Raw genomic sequence first — 19,593 nt, forward strand, 5'->3', positions numbered from 1 at the left:
ACACAATCATATTCATTAATTTGCCCGCATAAAACTGTTAAAATAACAATCCTACTTTTTTGCTGTGCCGTCGGCAATTCGGCATGTCTGATGAAAACCATACAAATGACATAAGTCTTATTTGCTATTCGTAATGGTGCCACTGTTGGTCGTGCCTACGCAAACACCTTAATAGTATTTTATTTGTAGCAATCATTATTAAACCCAAACTCATACCCTGTTTTCAAACAGCGGCAGCGGTATTGTTCCCCTTTTTACAACTCGGAACTCATCTCATAACTCTTCATCCGCGCAAGTAAGTAGCGGCCGACCGTCACCCGTCCTCAATTTTCTCATTATTTTTGCTTGTCAAAGACACGCCGGTTAACACGTATTATGTATGTATGAGTACGTATGTATGTGTAGCTCGCCACAATGGAATCGTGATTCTAAAATAGTTGAGCGCCCGTAAGAGACGGCCTTCGGCTGACAATCATGAAACGCTTGCAGTTGTAACGGCCATCTCTCTCATTTTCTTTTGTTTTTTATAAGGCCAATGTGTTATTCCAATAAATTACTTCAGACAAACGCTCGAAAGACGGATAACGTATAGTTTCTACTCGCCCAATCTGCTATTGTTTGGAATAAACTGCGAGAATATATACCTACATGTTTTTGTCATATTTCGTTGTGGATTTAAAACATCTATCTACCTATCACATTCGACCTGACAATGTGTAAGAGTGACGAAATATACTCAGAGCGATAACCGCGATATAAACATCACCTTTATAGGTAAAAAACCGCGTTTACTTATTTCCAATATCACTGCAATTAGGTATTATTTTAGTACCTACAAATAATTAAAATTACATAAACAAGCGTGATATCCTAGATATCGGACATCGGTATTATTTAGCGACGTTTAGATTTAACTACAGTACAATTACGTAACTAGGTATTCATGAAAAACTATTTTTAAACCATTAAACATACATTGTATGCTATTCTTCCTTGTCCATTCTCTTATACTTATCGGTTTGAACCACGAGTTTGGTTACAAAATTATCCTCATACGAGTGAGGTTAGGAATAATAATTTCAGCTGATTTAGTCATTAATATAGTTAGGTATATATACCTAAATTCATCTATACATAGATTACGCTATCTTGCTATGTGCAGAATTATTATATATATGTATAATATAACTAAGAAATCTAAGAATTAGGCTATGAAATCATTTATTTGTAAATTAATTCCATATTTTATTTTTTTATTTTATTATGGCAACAAACAGTCATTACATCAAAAGATACAAAGGATGGATTACAGAGAAGACAAACAGTGCCGAAATTTACAAGCGTTATTTTGTTACTTTAATTTTTAAATCCCCTAAGTTTTGTGACACGCCAGTTAGATTGTAGGTAGTTTAAATACTGGCGCCGTGAAAGCACGGGCTACATGTGTGCCAAGGGAAAGATATAACCCCAATCCCAAGTGCCAACACATGCAGGGAGGTGGTGAAATAGAAAACCCCTGCTATAGTCAGATCTAGATCTTAAGTGGCCTCTTCCATTATTTCAGAAGCAGCACGACAAGTTTTCGCTTACAAGAATTGCTAAAAAACGGCCCCCGGAGCCTCCAAGACATTGCAGTTGCCGGGTTTTTTCTTTTGTTTCTTTTCTTTTTAGCGGCCATCTTGAATTAATTACTAGTGTATTCGAATAGACTCTATTTAAAAAGTAATTGACTCATTTTTAACGCCTTTCAGCTTGTAGTGTTGGTAATTAGTATTATTTTAGCCAATTAGCGCAGCTACACGTTTGTAAAATAATTATTGTAATGTGATTTAGCAGTTACTTAGCGAATGCTAGCGAGTAACTGTGTAGTTTGCCAATACATTTACAAATAATTATCAGTATTATCATTATATTAAGTTTAGTTAGCTAGTTTATTTTATTTTTTTATTTTTACAGCGTTATTTCTTTTAATTTTTCGTGGGCAGAAATCGATCTTGTTTTAATTTACAGAAATTGAGAATGATGATTTTCGCCATACAATCTATGTGATAGCCGTTCCCGCGACCACCCGCGACTCAAAATATCTCCACACCAAATTTCATCTAAATCGATTCAACGATTTAAGCGTGAAGAGGTAACAGACAGACTGACATCAGAGTTAAATTCGCAGTTTATAATTATAATCAGTATAGGGATTCTTTTATCATACTACTTTTAATAACGGTGTAGTTTCATTTTGAAAATTTGTACATGTTGCGATGCTATTAATGAGAAGTAGGTATGTTAATGACACCAACTGAGGTGTAATGCCAGTTACATTGAGTGGTTATGTACCTATACTATCCATTTTATAGCGACTCGATATATGAGGCCCGATTCAAATGTAACAATCTGTCATGGTTTTGAATCGGTTTTGACACGACCTTGAAGGTCGCTCACGCTGATTGGTGGATACGAAATGGTGTGAATGTCGTGCGTGAGATGCGCGCCAATACCAAGACTTAAGAGCTTATGGTACTGTTTTGACGACCGGTCTGGCCTAAATAGTATGGTGATTGGTGACCCTCTACCTATAAAGCCGATGGTCCTAGATTCGACTTCCGGTAAGGGCATTTATTTGTATATGCGGTAAGGGCATTTATGTGCTCATCACAGATATTTGTTCCTGAGGTCATGGATGTTTTCTATGTATTTAAGTATTTGTGTATTATATGTATCGTTGTCTGAGTACCCACAAAACAAGCCGTCTTCAGCTTACCGTGGGACTTAGTCACAATTTGTGTAAGAATGTCCCTATTATATTTATTTATTTATACTGACAAATAAAAAAATATGACGATCGTCAAGGTCGTGTCAAAACCAGTTCTAAACCATAACAAACGGTTAAATCGGAATCGGGCTGGTGTTTGACACAGTACGGCTTCTATAAATGAGTAAGTGACGTCATCTCCCATGTCCGTACATCGTGCAACTGATTGATCGTGAGAATTGGCCGTCAATGACTGATTTGATATTTGGCTTCTTAGTGTAAGGCCTGAGTGGACGCTCGAGTTGGGCGTGCAGCGGGGCGGGGCGTGCGGCGGGCATGTTAAACAAATGCAAGCGTATAGGAGCGGCCTTAGTGCACGCTGCTCAAATCACTCGTGACCCCGACGCCACGCTGCACGCCCCGCCGAACGCTCCGCTTCGAGCGTCCACTCAGGCCTTAGCCTTAGTGCTGATACTTAATAGATGACGTCTGACCAGGTCGTTTTGACTCCCCGTTATAATTCTTGCATTTTGATAAAATGATGGTGGGAATTAAACGCATGTGACGGAAAACTATCCTGTTAGCAATAGGCTACATGAGTTATATCTAATGAACATGTGTCGTGGCAGAGATGAATATCTGATACGCAGTGGCTAAAGTCGGTAAAGCTAGTCTTGCTGAACTAAAGGGGCCCACTGATGATCAGTCCGTCGGATGATATCGGCCTGTCACTTGTTCGGAGGAACTGTCACCTTTTGCGTTTACCTAACTGAGAGGCTAATATCGTCCGGTGAACTGGTAATCTGTCTTTATATGATGTGTTGGATGTATATTATAAGTGGCTATATACCGCCACAGACTATTAGTTATAACGCATTGTTTAATTATATAAATAAAAATAAAAATTTCAGGACAATTATACCGATAAACCTAGTCCCACAGTAAGCTCAGTAAGGCTTGTGTTGTGGGTACCTAGGTACTTACTAGATGATGATATATATAATCCATAGGTATATAGTTATATATAAATATTATAGACACAGAAAACATCCATAACTCGGAAACAAATATTTGAGATAATGATAAACACTTGTAAGCAGGGTCACTACCGACTAGGTTAGGTTGATATTAAACCATGACTGATATGATATAACATAAACTAGTACTATCCGGAGCTACAGTAAATGCACGTGTATTTAATTTACTACCTACTTTTTCGTCGACCTGCCAGCAAAAAATATCCATGGCTGAACGAAGTCGAAAGCGTTAGTGGTCTAACTGGTCTAGCGGGTCATGGGAGTGTAACTAACCGTTTTACCGTATTTTTTGCACAGTTTCAAGACGTGTGATAGCTAATCGTGGAAATCCCTCTCCGTCACACAATACTTGTTAGAAAGGGAAAGAGATTTATATTTAGGCAATCAAGAGGCTATTGACACGATATTAATAGTACGACAATTACAATGTCTTAGAGAAAGTAATCTACTTCTGGCTCGTGCCAAACATGTCCGTCATAGAATATTAGGGTGACCCACTTGTCCGCCGATTCTTTCTAGACTAAACATATACAAAGTACCTTATGATCTGTTCGGCAGATTCGAAGTTGCTTTGACACGAAATTGGCTAGAGCGTACTAGACTATTGGATTGTTAACAACCTAAATTAGACTTTATAACTGGTTCGTGTGAGTTTATATTGGTTGATCACGAATTGTTCTGGCGTTTGGCCAAATTTTATGCATCGTATGTATAGAGGTTCAGATCGATTAGATTGCTTCCTATTTCTATAACGATTGGCAGTGAGAGTGATTTTTTGGCATTTATTTCAAGGGGATATGGTTGATAATTCTATACATTTAAACCGATATTTTATTAGGGACATGTAACATCATGAATTTGATTTGCGTACTTTTGTGTCGTTTACCCGTTCTTATTGCTGGTCTATTTTAAGAAAGTACATACCACGAACTGAAAAACACGTGTACTTATTAAGAATGTGATGGAAATTTACGAGTTCATTATTTTTTTAATAGGCAACATCTTCAATGAACTGGAAAAGTAATATAAAACGTTTTTCAAATTTTTAGTTCGATTAGAATACTGTAAAATTGAACGGATAATTAAAAGTAGGTATAATGCGTATAATATATTGAACCATATAACCTGCTTACACTTTGCGATTGACTAGGAAGGTCCTTAACCTATCCTTTTTCAGTTAAAAACAAACTCGTCACATTAATGTTATTTGCCTACTCCGATACACAGTTAGCCAATCCAAAAACATCACGAGAACCTGTAAAAACAGATAACTTCTAGACTGGTCTAGACATTTTAACACTACCTACGTTCCAGGCAAGCTATTACGAAAATCTAGTGATTCGCAAAGCGGCGATCGAGGCTGATCTAAAAAAACTCCAATGTAAACATTTTTAACCTCCCCATATCTCTCGTACAATTTATTCTACACATTCCGTAATCAATTAAAGGTTCCAAATTGAAAAACAAAACTACTTCTAGATCCCAGCAGGTTAAAGCGGTTATGCACAAACCTATTTCGGACTCTCTCCATTTTGGACGATAAGCATTCACTCTCAATGTATCCATTTATTTTCCGCTTGAACTAACGTTTTGTCTCTCTCCCCCAGCGCTTCAATCTCCCAGAGCGGAGATAAAGAGGAAGAGGGACAGCTGAAGCAATACCATGTGGAGCAACGCTTCGCCGACCGCCGGTACAAAGTGCACAGTGCGCGCACGTACTTCTACCTCAACGAGGCGGCGTGCGAGAGGAATATGGAGGCGTTCCTCAAGAGTATCGAAGCTGTGGCCGGTAAGTCTCTTTCACGCTGCTTTGACTTGCCATGGGTGGGATAAGGAGGGCCAACACTTAGAGTAGTGGTTGGCTAACTGCCGGTACGAAGTGCACAGTGCGCGCACGTACTTCTACCTCAACGAGGCGGCGTGCGAGAGGAATATGGAGGCGTTCCTCAAGAGTATCGAAGCTGTGGCCGGTAAGTCTCTTTCACGCTGCTTTGACTTGCCATGGGTGGGATAAGGAGGGCCAACACTTAGAGTAGTGGTTGGCTAACTGCCGGTACGAAGTGCACAGTGCGCGCACGTACTTCTACCTCAACGAGGCGGCGTGCGAGAGGAATATGGAGGCGTTCCTCAAGAGTATCGAAGCTGTGGCCGGTAAGTCTCTTTCACGCTGCTTTGACTTGCCATGGGTGGGATAAGGAGGGCCAACACTTAGAGTAGTGGTTGGCTAACTGCCGGTACGAAGTGCACAGTGCGCGCACGTACTTCTACCTCAACGAGGCGGCGTGCGAGAGGAATATGGAGGCGTTCCTCAAGAGTATCGAAGCTGTGGCCGGTAAGTCTCTTTCACGCTGCTTTGACTTGCCATGGGTGGGATAAGGAGGGCCAACACTTAGAGTAGTGGTTGGCTAACTGCCGGTACGAAGTGCACAGTGCGCGCACGTACTTCTACCTCAACGAGGCGGCGTGCGAGAGGAATATGGAGGCGTTCCTCAAGAGTATCGAAGCTGTGGCCGGTAAGTCTCTTTCACGCTGCTTTGACTTGCCATGGGTGGGATAAGGAGGGCCAACACTTAGAGTAGTGGTTTGCTAGCGAGTATCGAAGCTGTGGCCGGCAAGTGTACAATCTTCGCCACTCTTAACCTGGTAATTCATAAACTTTATTGAAAAGATATAAGGCCCACCGATTACCGATTAGTGCCTCATCCCAAATTTATAGTGAACACTTTGACAGACTCAGAATATAAGATTTATTGTTCTTTACCTAGATTATGAAGAACGATTCAGCGACGAACCTATCGAAGCTCTGGGATTTGACGTAAACTGTACCGTAATTTATTTACTTATTTTTGCCATCGGTCAATGCAATAATATCTTTCACGATGAAGCGCACAAAAATATCTGATTCCATCTTGTCGAAGCTATAGAAAAGTGTCATTTTTGTGAGATGTTATTGCAAGACTGCACCAGGTACGGTTCGAACACGAATAGCGTGGATTAGGCGGCCAAAGAAGCTGAGCTGGGTTATGGTTTGATATCAGCAAGGCTCAGAAAAACGCCCGTCATTTTGAAAACATTACCCTGTTCCGTACAACACAGACTTCTTTATACCGATTCAACGATTAAATATGCCCCAATGACATCCGTAGACCGTAAACGAACCTTTTCGTCTCTTAAATGGATTCTAAATTATGATTTGTTTTAAAAATGTCAAGCATTTTCCGAGCCTTGGATACCAGGCGCGGGCTTCTGACACAACTATCGTGTTCTTGGCAGTGAATATAATATAATAAGAGCCTGTTAACGATTTTAGAGCCAAAATGTAAAATTGATAGATTTAGTAGTTGAAATTGTACTCCTTTTGTTAGGTACTTAATATCTAAATAACAAGTATTGGTTTCTAATTTCTATTAGCACGTCCTCTCATCTTGCCTTTTAATAATGAGGTCCCGAGCGTGCGTCACCGGCAATATATGACGAGAAGGGGCAGTTTTTAAAAATTCATCAAAAATGTATAGTGGTAAATTATACAAAATGATGTATAAGAACAGTTTTAGAAAATGTTGTAGATTGTTTAAGTATGAAAATTACGTTGAAATTAAGTCGATTTTCACGAAAAATTGTCACTTGTTTTGAGGTAATTTCTGGTGGAAATTGATTTCGTCTAACTTTCATTTACTCTTTCTTGTTCAGTATCATATAGCAAAAATGTAGTCTATCGTTGGAGTACAGGATATGTGTAATACAAAATTAGCATTTTTAGCATTCCAATCTTTACGAAATTTACAAATAAGATCGACAAAATCAGTGCTTTACGCGCGTTTACCTAAACGTCCATCAGAAAAAAAATCATTACTAATTTAGTGAGTCTGTTTTCAAAAAAATGATATGTAAAAGTGCAAGATAAGAAGACGTGCTAATAGATATACGAGTACTGTTATTTCTATTACGTAACAAAAGGTGTACAATTTCATTTTTGCGACTAAAATAGATACCGGCCTCTTAATTTCCCTTCCATGGTATTCGTGCGCGATGTAACATCATGTCGTCTGAAATTGAAGATTCAATTACTTATGTTTTACTTGTGTCATTATCATTACCTTACGTAGGTATTGTCAATATTTTGAACGTACTTTCATTATAAACATTAAAGTGGTAGTCACTTGTTAGTAAGGGCGATACCTATAACTTAATAAAATCGCTATTTAGTGTAATTCTAGCTGTCGTAAATAAGTAGATACTATAAGGGAAATACCATCGCATACATAGGTATATCGTACACGTAAGAAGACTTCAAGTAACTTGTTAATGTTGATATTAACCTCTCGTCTGTGCTGTGTATGATAAGGGTCCTGACCAAATTGTTAGTCAACTTTAATTTGACTTCTGATTTTTACTGCACTATACGGCACGACCGAGGGTTGAACACACGGTATTTTGACCACCACACACATACGAAAGGTTATGATATTGTATTTATTTGTTTGTAGTAACGAAAACTGATATTGTTGATATTTTAAAATCCTACTTGAATATATGAGATTCTATTCTATTCTATTCTTTCAGACACCACGAAAAGCACCGGCCTCATGGCGGTCAAATTGACCGCGCTGGGAAGACCTCAGTTGCTGGTGAGTTGCCACTTATTAATTATCTTAAAGATTCATTAGATTCATTAAGGGCCACCCCACATCTGGCGTCTTTCGAGCGTCGGCGTCGGTCAGCGCTATGGAAAATGACGTCGCTGCGCAGTTGCGTCGACGTTGCGTCGAGCAGGGCCATAGAGTTGTAGACGCCGACGAGACGCCGACGCTCGAAAGACGCTAGATGTGGGGTGGCCCTAATTGTGTTTTATGTGTTTTATTTTGTTTGATATCTTACAGTTACTATTTTCTTCGGGTTGGTGTCGTGAAAAATTTTGTGTTTCACTCGGGGGCAACTTTGGCCCCTTGTAAAACAAATAACTGTTATGACTTTCACGTAAACGCAGTAGGCATATTTCATATTCTTCATAATTGGGTACTTTCCTCTACTTAAAACAAATTATTTTACACCGTGCACGAAATAAAGCACCAGATAATTATTAGAAAAACATAGATAGCAGTTATTTTTAAACACAATTTATATTTAATAAATCGGATGGAAGTATAAAAAGTAGGCGAGTTGACTGTGACGTCACTACGCACGTTTTCATATAAATTCCATATTAGCAAATCGTTTTGACAGTTCTAAAAAACCGGCCAAGTGCGAGTCGGACTCGCGCACGGAGGGTTCCGCACCATCAACAAAAAATAGAGCAAAACAAGCAAAAAAACGGTCACCCATCCAAGTACTGACCCCGCCCGACGTTGCTTAACTTCGGTCAAAAATCACGTTTGTTGTATGGGAGCCCCACTTAAATCTTTATTTTATTCTGTTTTTAGTATTTGTTGTTATAGCGGCAACAGAAATACATCATCTGTGAAAATTTCAACTGTCTAGCTATCACGGTTCGTGAGATACAGCCTGGTGACAGACGGACGGACGGACGGACGGACGGACGGACGGACGGACGGACGGACGGACGGACAGCGGAGTCTTAGTAATAGGGTCCCGTTTTTACCCTTTGGGTACGGAACCCTAAAAAGAAGCTGATTTGACTAGTAGGAACATAGCCAATTACCAATGTCCAATCTTCTGTAATGTTCCAGTTGCAACTGTCCGAAGTGATCATGCGCGCCCGCAACTACATGCAGCAGATCGTCGGTGGCATGGGCAACGTGCTCACCCACCACAAAACCATCGAGGACCTGCAGCGGTACTTCGGGGACCACAGCTCCAAGCCTGAGGTCCAGGAGTTCATGAAACAGATGACCTCGGACAAAGAGGGGTAGGTATCTTACTGTATGAGTAATCCTACTTACCATAGGCCATTGAGGACCTGCAGCGCTACTTTGGAGACCACAGTTCCAAGCCTGAGGAGCTTATGAAGCATACATACTCGTATATGTTGATGTACATACGACATGTTAGACATAATATCATACTCGGGTACTAGAATTACTTAGAGTACCTAGACTATATGCAGAGAAAAGAGCATCAAGGAGTTGCAATAACCTTGTGAAAAAGGAGCCATCTGGCTTTCTGGCGCTCTGGCTCTCAATACAGGAGTTTGTGTCGAAAACCTCGAAGGGAAGAGAAGCCCCGTAAATCATAAAAATATATCTTATTCTTTACCTTACTTTTGTACTTTTTGATTGTAGTCTGTAAGATGGAAACAAATAAGTATAAAAGAATAAGAATACATTTTACTATCAATAAAATACATAGCAGCAGAATATGTCACGGGTTTCCGCACTAGTTAACTTATTAAAATGAAATACTATTAACTGAATATAATTGAGATTTTATGCTTGTACTCTAAATTAACGTTTTTCCATTCAATCTCTCAATCTGCGTTGTCTTAAATACGTAGCAATATATTTATATACATGAAAGTCTATTGTAAAAAAACTCTTCCATTAATAGCCTTGCGTCGGATATCCCGACCTCCGTCGTATAACGTTGCATAACTGTCGGTTCGCACGTCTGCCAAAAACGCTGAAACTATTTCAGTTGTTCGCAGTACACTGAATCACCCTGGCGGGCGTCCAATGGACGTCTTTTTCTTTGTTAGTAACATGGACAAAAAGGAATAATTTACCATTTATTTGGATTAGAAAGAATAGAAGGAACTCCGCAGGTATACTTAAGCCGCAGAGATTCGGTCTAAATCACTTTGCAACCTACATATAGTATATACGTATACTACTCTTTTTTCACTAGCAGCGATGATTTCGCTAAAGAAGAGTCGCTTTCCAGATAAATTTTCATACATTGATCCACCTGTTGCTATCTCTATTGCACGCGTTAATTATATTGCTGTCAGACTCGCACAGTGACATTGAAAACTGGCATCATGGGCGGGAGAGCGATATAATTATACGCGTGCAATAGAGATAGCAGCAATCAATGGTCAATGTACAAAAATCTATCTGGAAAGCGTCTCTGCTTTAAAACGAAAGATAAATAAATAAAATAAATATTATAGGACATTCTTACACAGATTGACTAAGTCCCACAGTAAGCTCAAGAAGGCTTGTGTTGTGGGTACTCAGACAACGATATATATAATATTTTTTTATTAGCCTATATGAGTGTCCCACTGCTGGGCAAAGGCCTCTCCCCTTGATAATATACAAATACATAAATACATAGAAAACAACCAAGACTCAGGAACAAATATCTGTGATCTGTGATCATCACACAAATAAATGCCCTTACCGGGATTAGAACCCGGGACCGCGGCTTCACAGGCAGGGTCACTACCCACTAGGCCAGACCAGTCGTCCAAAGATTGTCTGGAACAGGCTAGTTAGGTAGCGATAATACTGCCTGTTGTTTGTCTCGATCAATTGTTTTTTTATGTATTGTTAGTTTTATTGAGGCGTGCAATAAATAGATTTGCAATCTTACTTTTGCGGAGATCTTTCTAATGATAAATACCTTGCTTAAAATAGAAAACGATGGAGCTAATTTGAACACCAATGGCGATATTCGCGATGTAAAGCGACGGTCCGAATCTGATCGAAGTATTATGTAGGTACACATGTTAATGTGTGTGTCATTAGTACTAATTAAAACATATGAGCAATATCGATTTATTCCTTGTCATTTTTGGTGACAAATTGGATCGGCCTGCCAACGAAGTCAACCGTTGTGAGATTTGGCTAAGAGTAAAATCATCAAAGGGGTCACGTCCGAAACAACCGTTTATCATTACTAATAATTACTCAGTCCTATTCGGCTGGTTCAAATAGGTTTCCATTACAAAAAAGTTTGTCTTTTAAAATAAAGTACCTATACATTTTTGAACTAAAAAGTTCCGGGATGCAAATAAATGCCAAGTTAATACTTGTTAAATTGTAGGTGTGTGCTTTCCACAGACGTGATTCGGAAGTGTCCATTTCCTTGTACTCTTGCCAAACGAGAGGACTCTTGAATTGGCACCTGTAATGTCTTAGGCAAAACGCAATCTGAAAATGTTTAATAGAACCTATTTTTCCACTTCACTGTCACAGAATTGAACAAAAATTACATGAATCTTCCATAATCGCCAGAAGGGGACTCTAGAAAGGACAGTCCAACAAAAACTACAACATTAATAGCTTTCAGCTGTCTACTCGTATGTCTAGCTCATTTCAATCACATATGACGACATACTACATGACTACATGAGAAATGTCAGTTCGTGTCGCTGCCAAAACTGATAAATCTTGTTTAGTATTATAGATAGCCAGCTTAACCCTATTAGGTGCAGCTCACTTTGAAAATTGCTTTTCATTTCTCATGCTCTGAAAGAGGATCATTGTTGTTCTAACAGATGTGCAGAAAATGATACGTTTCTGCACTATTAGAGCAGTTTACGTTCCAAGCACGATTTTTTAAATTTTTTAAAGACAAGCGATTGAAATTTGGGTTTAAATGGATTTGTTATACAATTTCCATTCTGATAATTTAACTCCCAATTCCATAAATAAAAGATCTCTCTTTTCCCGTTCTGTAATCCTTGTAACTTTATCAGATATCGATATTTTTTCACATATACCTATTTCCAATAGTTCTCTAGATTTTTTATATCGACTTGTATGTATGAAGTAAAATTTACGACATATCCTTGTGACCTTTCCGTGACAATTATTTAAGGTGTATTTTCGATTGACTTGTAGTTTTTTTAACGACACCTACAATACCTACATTGTTCGTACCTACATAGTAACTACTGTTGCTACTGTTCGTTATTTGACTAGGTACCTATTTGCGACATTGGCACGACTAATGACTCTTCTCAGTAAGTGTAAGGCCTGAGTGGACGCTCGAAGCGGAGCGTTCGGCGGGGCGTGCAGCGTGGCGTCGGGCTCACAAGTGATGTGAGCAGCGTGCACTAAGGCCGCTCCTATACGCTTGCATTTGTTTAACATGCACGCCGCACGCGCCGCCCCGCTGCACGCCCAACTCGAGCGTCCACTCAGGCCTTACACTAAGCTATTCTCGTTCCATTGTGAATTCGTAATCGTCCAGTCGTATAATGATGGTATTTTGCCTGAAAGCAAAATGTTAGCGAATGTGATTTGGATTTGATTCGCTCGGCAAAAGATAATAAAGAACCTTTTTTGTTTGTAAGACGACAAAGTATTATAATGGTTGGGTTGGTTTTTAAGATAATTATATGGAATAACACGCACGATTATGCAGTGTAGTTAATGTTAACAACACATAACGTGTTGTTAACATTAACTACACTGAATAATCTCAAATCTGTATCTTTTTCGCAAGAATAAGAACATATTTTTTGTGAGCTTTTCTAGATTCATAAATAGGTACTATACATATTTAAAAGTAATGTTGTACGTCATTGTATATTTTATAATATTTTTTAAAGTTTAAAACATTGTTATTAATTAAAAATTAGTGCTCAATATGGTGTGTCAAGGCTGTATCGAATTTCTACTTATGACGGTCATTTAATGAAAAAAGTTATAGAATATTGTAAAAAAAATATTAACTTACCAACTCAATAAATTTGAAGCGACATCTACTTATCGGTCTGGGAGTAAATAAAGGTGTGTTATTCCAGCGTGCTGCACATATTCCCGTGGGACCGGTCAGTGGCGCCACCTATTGTCGTAACTCGTAAGCGTTGTCGCTAAACTATCGTTTACTGCTAGGCACAAACAGATGGTGCTATTTCTTCATATGACAATTTATTCGTGTTTAGGTATGCGTTGTTTCACCAGAAATTCATTTTTGTGTACCTAATCCTTGTCATATTGAACAAATTACTTCAAACCTTACTTGCAATAGTAAGTGATCATAGCTAAAAGTATTGTTTAATGGCAAACGTAGTTTTACAATATCCAATATTCATTCCTGCGTATCAGCTCGTGCTCGCATTTTATACTCGTATCCTGTTCTATACCTACTAAGTAATAGCTGTTTCTATATGACCTGTATTTCTATTGCAGCATCGTGCATTTATTCCCCTGGTCGGGAATCCTCGACAAGGACATGGGCCTGTCGGACTCGTTCCGTGTGCCGGACCCCAAGACCGGCCAGATGAGACGCCTCATCTCACAGATCCTGCCTAAGGTGTGTTTCTCTTCCATTATTATCGCACTCAGTACAATACTATCCTCGATATGGATTTAACAATATTCCCAAGCCCTCAAACGTAGGATTGACGGCCGAAATAACTTACCCTAGGTTTTTTTTACTCGTATTTCTTGGTTTCCCACTCTATACTTAGTATGCTCGACAAAGTTATGGAATAACAACAGCTAACAACATTATCGAGTGTTTAAAAACGCGATTGGGGACCGAAAATACTTAAATTATATCACAAATTCTGTGTAACTTAAAATAGCTTAACACTTTAGACCTAGAGTACCCTCAGATAGCTCGATAAGGATAAAAAGGACATCACTCTCAAGTAGAGTCAACTATAATTAAAACAAGATTTTAATTTGGTCTCAATGACACTGATTATGATTGTCAATGAGAATATATATTTGTGTGATAGTACGTCAGTGAGTGAATTTTCCGAAAGCAGACATACCTCTAGCGCCCTGGCAGAATTCTTTCTAAAGCTCGTTTACAGCTGAGTTTTATTATCCTGCTACATTTAGAACAAAGTAAGCAACTTGTATACCTTTGGTAAAATTCCCCTTTCTATTTCAGGAAGAGGAGATGTTCCGGAACATGCTCCGGCGGCTTAACCACATCATCCAGACCGCGAACGACGCCGACGTGCGAATCATGATCGACGCCGAACAGACCTACTTCCAGCCGGCCATAAGTCGCATCTGTCTCGAGATGATGCGTCGGTACAACAAGGTATGTTATCTTGTTCACTGTCTTTAGTTTTCAAGACGTAGTAAGTGGGCCATTTTATTTAAAGTTGTCCCCTACACTTTTTTTTTAAATTTGTTAATTTCTATGTTATTTCTACTCAGAATCACGAGCTCTTTTGATCCTAATAGGAGAAAAAAAGGGTCCCAAAATTTCAATACATTTTTCGATCTTTCCATTCCGTGACCGCTATACAAAGTCTATGAAGAATGGTAACGGCATGGAAATAAAAACCTTGGGCACTTTTTTTCTCCTATTAGGATCAAAAGAGCTCGCGATTGTGAGTAGAAATAACATAAAAAATCCCAAATTAAATAAAATGTAGGGGACAAGTGGACAACTTTAAATAAAATGGCCCAAGTGCACGGTCCTAGTGGCGAGCGTCCAGTGGACAATCTTTTGACGACCTGACGACCTAGCCAAGGTAACGACCGCTTGCGCTTCGCCATCGAATCGCTTTGTGTCTCTATCACTCTTCCATACTTCCATATTAGTGCGATAGTGACAGATGCGTTTCGTTCGCTACGTAGCGTTAGCGTTTGATATATCGTCTACGGGGCCTGTCTGGCCTAGCCAGTAGTGAGCCTGCCTATGAACCCGAGAGAATAGCCTTATATTGAGCTTATTGTGGAGCTTATAGTCAATTTGTGTACAAATGTCCTATAATATGTATTGCAGGACAAGTTCCTCGTGTTCAACACGTACCAGACCTACCTAAAAAACACCTACAACGAGATCCTCACCGACTTGGAGCAGGCCGAGCGGCAGAACTTCTACTGGGGCGCCAAGCTCGTCCGCGGCGCTTACATCGAACAGGTACCATAAGTAGGGAACAAATCAAATTATTTTAAGAAATATTTTGATTTGTCTTTTAACTAGTCACACTACTATATATAAATTAAATATAAACAGAAATAGATATCATACACTAAAGAAAAAAGCCTCGTCTTTTAAAGATAGCATACACCAGAGAATTTGGGACGAGTATCACCGTGGCCACGGTCTAGTGGTCAGGACGTTAGCCGTGTAAGCTGAAGACGCGGGTTTGATTCTCGCCTCGGCCACTGGTGGACTTGGTCACTTTTTCTTTAGTGTATGGTATCTATTTCAGATAACATAACTTCTTTTCCTTGGATATTAACTTTATTTCCAGTCGGCCCAATTTGGAATTGCATCAAGCTAGGATATCAGCACGTGGAGCGTGATTGTACCATCCCGTCACCGATTTATTTCAATCAAAATATTTGACATACACTGACGTACAGTTCTTCGTATATGATTTAAAAAAATATCATTGTATTAATGAATGTTGTTATAATGTTGACAGGAGCGCGCGCGAGCTGCGGCGATGGGTTATGAAGACCCCACCTGTGAGAGCGTGGAGGCTACCACAGTGTCCTTCCACAAGTGTCTCAAGGAGATCCTTTCCAGGGTCAAGGTAAGTTCAACCAAAAACTTGACATTCGTAAGAGCAAATATTGGGATGTGCCTATTATGATGATCAGAGATCTTCCATTTATTTTTTCAAATAAAAAGTCTGATCGTATCCAATACTCTGCTTATTTTCTCCTATACATATAAGTCGGTCCAAAATTTGGTTTAAATGGTATCTGTCTGGATTGTTAAATTATCAGAAACTTACAATTAATATAAACTTTTTTCTTAAAAATAGAAATGCCAATCGATACTTAAACAACGCATGAAAATTATCACGTGTTATTTCATTCGTATCTCGTCATCCGAAATTTTTACTTTTCGATTGACGGTCATCTTGGCTACCGCTCACGGACTAGTTAGATAGGTAGTCTATTCTATCCCATTAAAAACATTACATGTAAAAAGGTGCCAGTCTCGCACCGCTTTTACTACAAAAAAGTTTTGAGAATGTATCTTAAGCATGTTAAGCCCTATATGTCACTGAAAATTCAGGGTTCTAGCTTCAGCCGGCACAAAATTACAGGACGTCGAAAATGGCCTGAATCGCTTCGAGAAAAGGATGGTACGGGCGTGCCTCTTTGTTTTGCTCGACTTGGCAGATACTATAGACTCTATTGCTTAAGCTTACGTATAGAAACGTCTTGTAAGTATATCAATGATCCAGGGATGTTGCGAACATCCGCATCCGCATCCGCAACCGCGGAACATCCGCATTAATTTCAACATCCGCATCCGCATCCGCATCCGCATAAAATCGATGCGGAGCTTATGCGGATGCGGATGTCGAACAAGTCGGTACAGGAACGTCTTAGCGGCGGCGTAAGTGCTAGGTAATTTCGTCATTACCTATAACGAAATCGTTAGATCCAGAGAAGTCGGCGAAGTTACTGTTTATTAAATATAACGCACCTATATTCTTGCTCAAATACTAAACGTTTAGTTTTTTTTAAATAAAAAAATACTAAAAATGTAATATTTCACGTTTTCTAAGTACCTAATCTTGACATCCGCATCCGCATCCGCATCCGCGGATGTGAGCCTTTAAAAATCCGCATCCGCATCCGCATCCGCGGATGTCAAAAAATCTGCATCCGCAACATCCCTGCAATGATCGACCATCTTAATGTTATTTTCCCCAGGGCCGCGAGGGCAAGGCCTCCCAGCTGGGCATCATGGTGGCGAGCCACAACGAGGACACGGTCCGCTACGCCATCGAGCTGATGCAGCAGCACGGCATCCGGCCCGGGGACAAGGTCGTCTGCTTCGGCCAGCTGTTCGGCATGTGCGACCATGTCACCTTCCCGCTCGGTGAGTCTTTCACAAGGTGGACCTATAAAAAATAAAAAAAATAAAAAATAAAAAGTCATTTATTGTCGCAAAACACAGTAACAAAATAAAACAAACAAGGAAAAAGAAAAAAGACACAACAAGCACATAAGTCCTATAGGGTTGCTGACTGTATAAATATATATATGTTTAATTATAACTATGTAGACCTATGACATTCGTAAAGATTGTATGACATTTGTGAGAAAGGAGGATTCGGAAGCAACCAGGGATTGGAGAAAAGCTGAAGGTCGTGCTCATGCAGTGTCATGCCATGGGAATAGATAAATATAGTAAGACAAGAGTGCCCACTCCATACATCAGTAAAGTTTTGGTACCAAAAATACTATTACTGTCAGTGTCGACATCTAGAATCGAGTAGCGAAATTATACTGCTACATCTATTGTCAAGTAGCAGTACCTACTGATAATTCCGCTACTTGATGCTAGATGTCGACACTGAAAATAATAGTCTTTTTGGTACCAAAACTGATGTGTGGAGTGAGCAATCTATGTATTTTTTTCTCTATAGCCATGGGTGAGGCGTAGATGATAGGCACCGAGCAAATATTGTAGGAGAATAGATGAAACCCCGGCGTGACATGTTAGAGGCATAGTCCAGCAATGGACTAGTATAGACCGCTGAAGATAAATATCGCAACTGGCAATCGTAGTAGTAAACTATTTATTCTACAGTATTCTGTATTATATTAGGAAAATGTACAAAGGCGAACTTATTCCTTCAAGCGATCTCCTCCAGTCAACCTTTATATAAAATAAAACCTTAATAAATAAATATTGCATTATAAGTCTTTGGAAAGAGACTGCTAATTTCGGTTTCGGAGAGCGTTGTCTACCTATATGTAATACCTTTAAACGAGCAATTCTTGTTTATTTATTTATATATATATATATATATATATATATATATATATATATTTCATATATTTCGGGGATCTCGGAAACGGCTCTAACGATTTCGATGAAATTTGGTATATAGGGGTTTTCGGGGGCGAAAAATCGATCTAGCTAGGTCTTATCTCCGGGAAAACGCGCATTTCCGAGTTATTATATGTTTTCCGAGCGAAGCTCGGTCACCCAGATATTGACGTTTGTCAGTCGTACTTACGATGATCGATGGATGGTAGCCAGTGTTAGGAAATCGTTGTAAACGGCCAATAGTCTCGTTCCAAAGACCGATGTCCAATATATTTACCGCCGAATACTGTATATCATTTGTATATGAGACATAAATTTTAAAATAAATTTTCGCCCTACTTCAAAAATTGAGGAGCACTGTGTGAGACATCAGGCTGTTAAGTTATTTAATAAACTGCCTCAGCATTTGAAAAATATTTCAGAGTATACTATCTTTAAGCAAAAACTGAAGCAATATTTGTTAAGAGGTTGCTTCTATAGCTTGGATGAGTTATTTAATACTGATTTAGTCTAGTTATAGTGTATAAGTTGTTCATAAATGCCATATTTGATCTCATTATGTATAACGTGAATATTGTCCTAAAATGTGTTATTAGTAAGTTTTTTGTCTAAAAACCAATATGATAATTGTTAGGTATATTATTTCCAAAATGTTACCTATTTTATTTTACTTCAAACACAATCTTCATCTTGTATTGTCGATGAATAAATATGATGATGATGATGATATTCTACTAACAGTGATTTCTTTTTTCCAGGTCAAGCCGGGTACTCCGCGTACAAGTACGTGCCGTACGGGCCCGTGAACGAGGTGCTGCCGTACCTGTCGCGGCGCGCCAACGAGAACCGCGGCTTCCTCTCCAAGATCAAGAAGGAGAAGAGCCTCCTACTCAAGGAGATCGCGCGCCGCGTACTCACCGGGCAGATGTTCTACAAACCCGTCGGCAACTACAAGCCGGTGTAAAAAGCACTTTAACACCTTGTGCTGTAGTCTAATTTCCTTTGCGGAGTGTTTCGGTTCGAGTTGAAAGTAGTGTGACTCGGAGCGGATTGTGATATGGATCATCGGGTTTGTTGGGAAGGTGGTTTGGGATACTGGCCGGTTGGAATGTCTATGGGTGGTTTGAAAGTAAGCGTAAAACGTCCCTATCTACTGAGGTTATAAACTAAACTTACATTACA

The 19,593-nt window shown here is 39.3% G+C and overlaps 1 protein-coding gene and 1 long non-coding RNA gene across 3 annotated transcripts in view; one reads left to right on the plus strand and one right to left on the minus strand.

Moving 5' to 3' along the window:
- LOC134656905 (proline dehydrogenase 1, mitochondrial) overlaps positions 1-19,568 on the plus strand; it is a 41,512-nt gene extending 21,944 nt beyond the window's left edge. The window contains exons 4-12 of one of the 2 annotated variants that reach the window (XM_063512455.1): positions 5,394-5,575; positions 8,350-8,414; positions 9,474-9,652; positions 13,827-13,950; positions 14,539-14,694; positions 15,388-15,525; positions 16,037-16,147; positions 17,286-17,454; positions 19,170-19,568. In XM_063512455.1, the coding sequence (XP_063368525.1) occupies positions 5,394-5,575; positions 8,350-8,414; positions 9,474-9,652; positions 13,827-13,950; positions 14,539-14,694; positions 15,388-15,525; positions 16,037-16,147; positions 17,286-17,454; positions 19,170-19,375 (1,330 nt within the window). In that variant the 3' untranslated portion in view covers positions 19,376-19,568. Of the gene's footprint in view, positions 1-5,393; positions 5,576-6,172; positions 6,300-8,349; positions 8,415-9,473; positions 9,653-13,826; positions 13,951-14,538; positions 14,695-15,387; positions 15,526-16,036; positions 16,148-17,285; positions 17,455-19,169 lie in introns of those variants that run through there. The other variant, XM_063512453.1, reaches the window with a different exon arrangement.
- LOC134657028 (uncharacterized) lies at positions 10,838-11,048 on the minus strand. Its single transcript, XR_010097583.1, has 2 exons — positions 11,002-11,048; positions 10,838-10,950 (listed from the first exon to the last, which is right to left on the minus strand). It is a non-coding gene; the product is annotated as an uncharacterized LOC134657028 (long non-coding RNA).
- Positions 19,569-19,593: the final 25 nt, after the last annotated feature.

This window comes from Cydia amplana, chromosome 19, assembly GCF_948474715.1.
Source record: "Cydia amplana chromosome 19, ilCydAmpl1.1, whole genome shotgun sequence".
NCBI classification, from domain to species: domain Eukaryota; kingdom Metazoa; phylum Arthropoda; class Insecta; order Lepidoptera; family Tortricidae; genus Cydia; species Cydia amplana.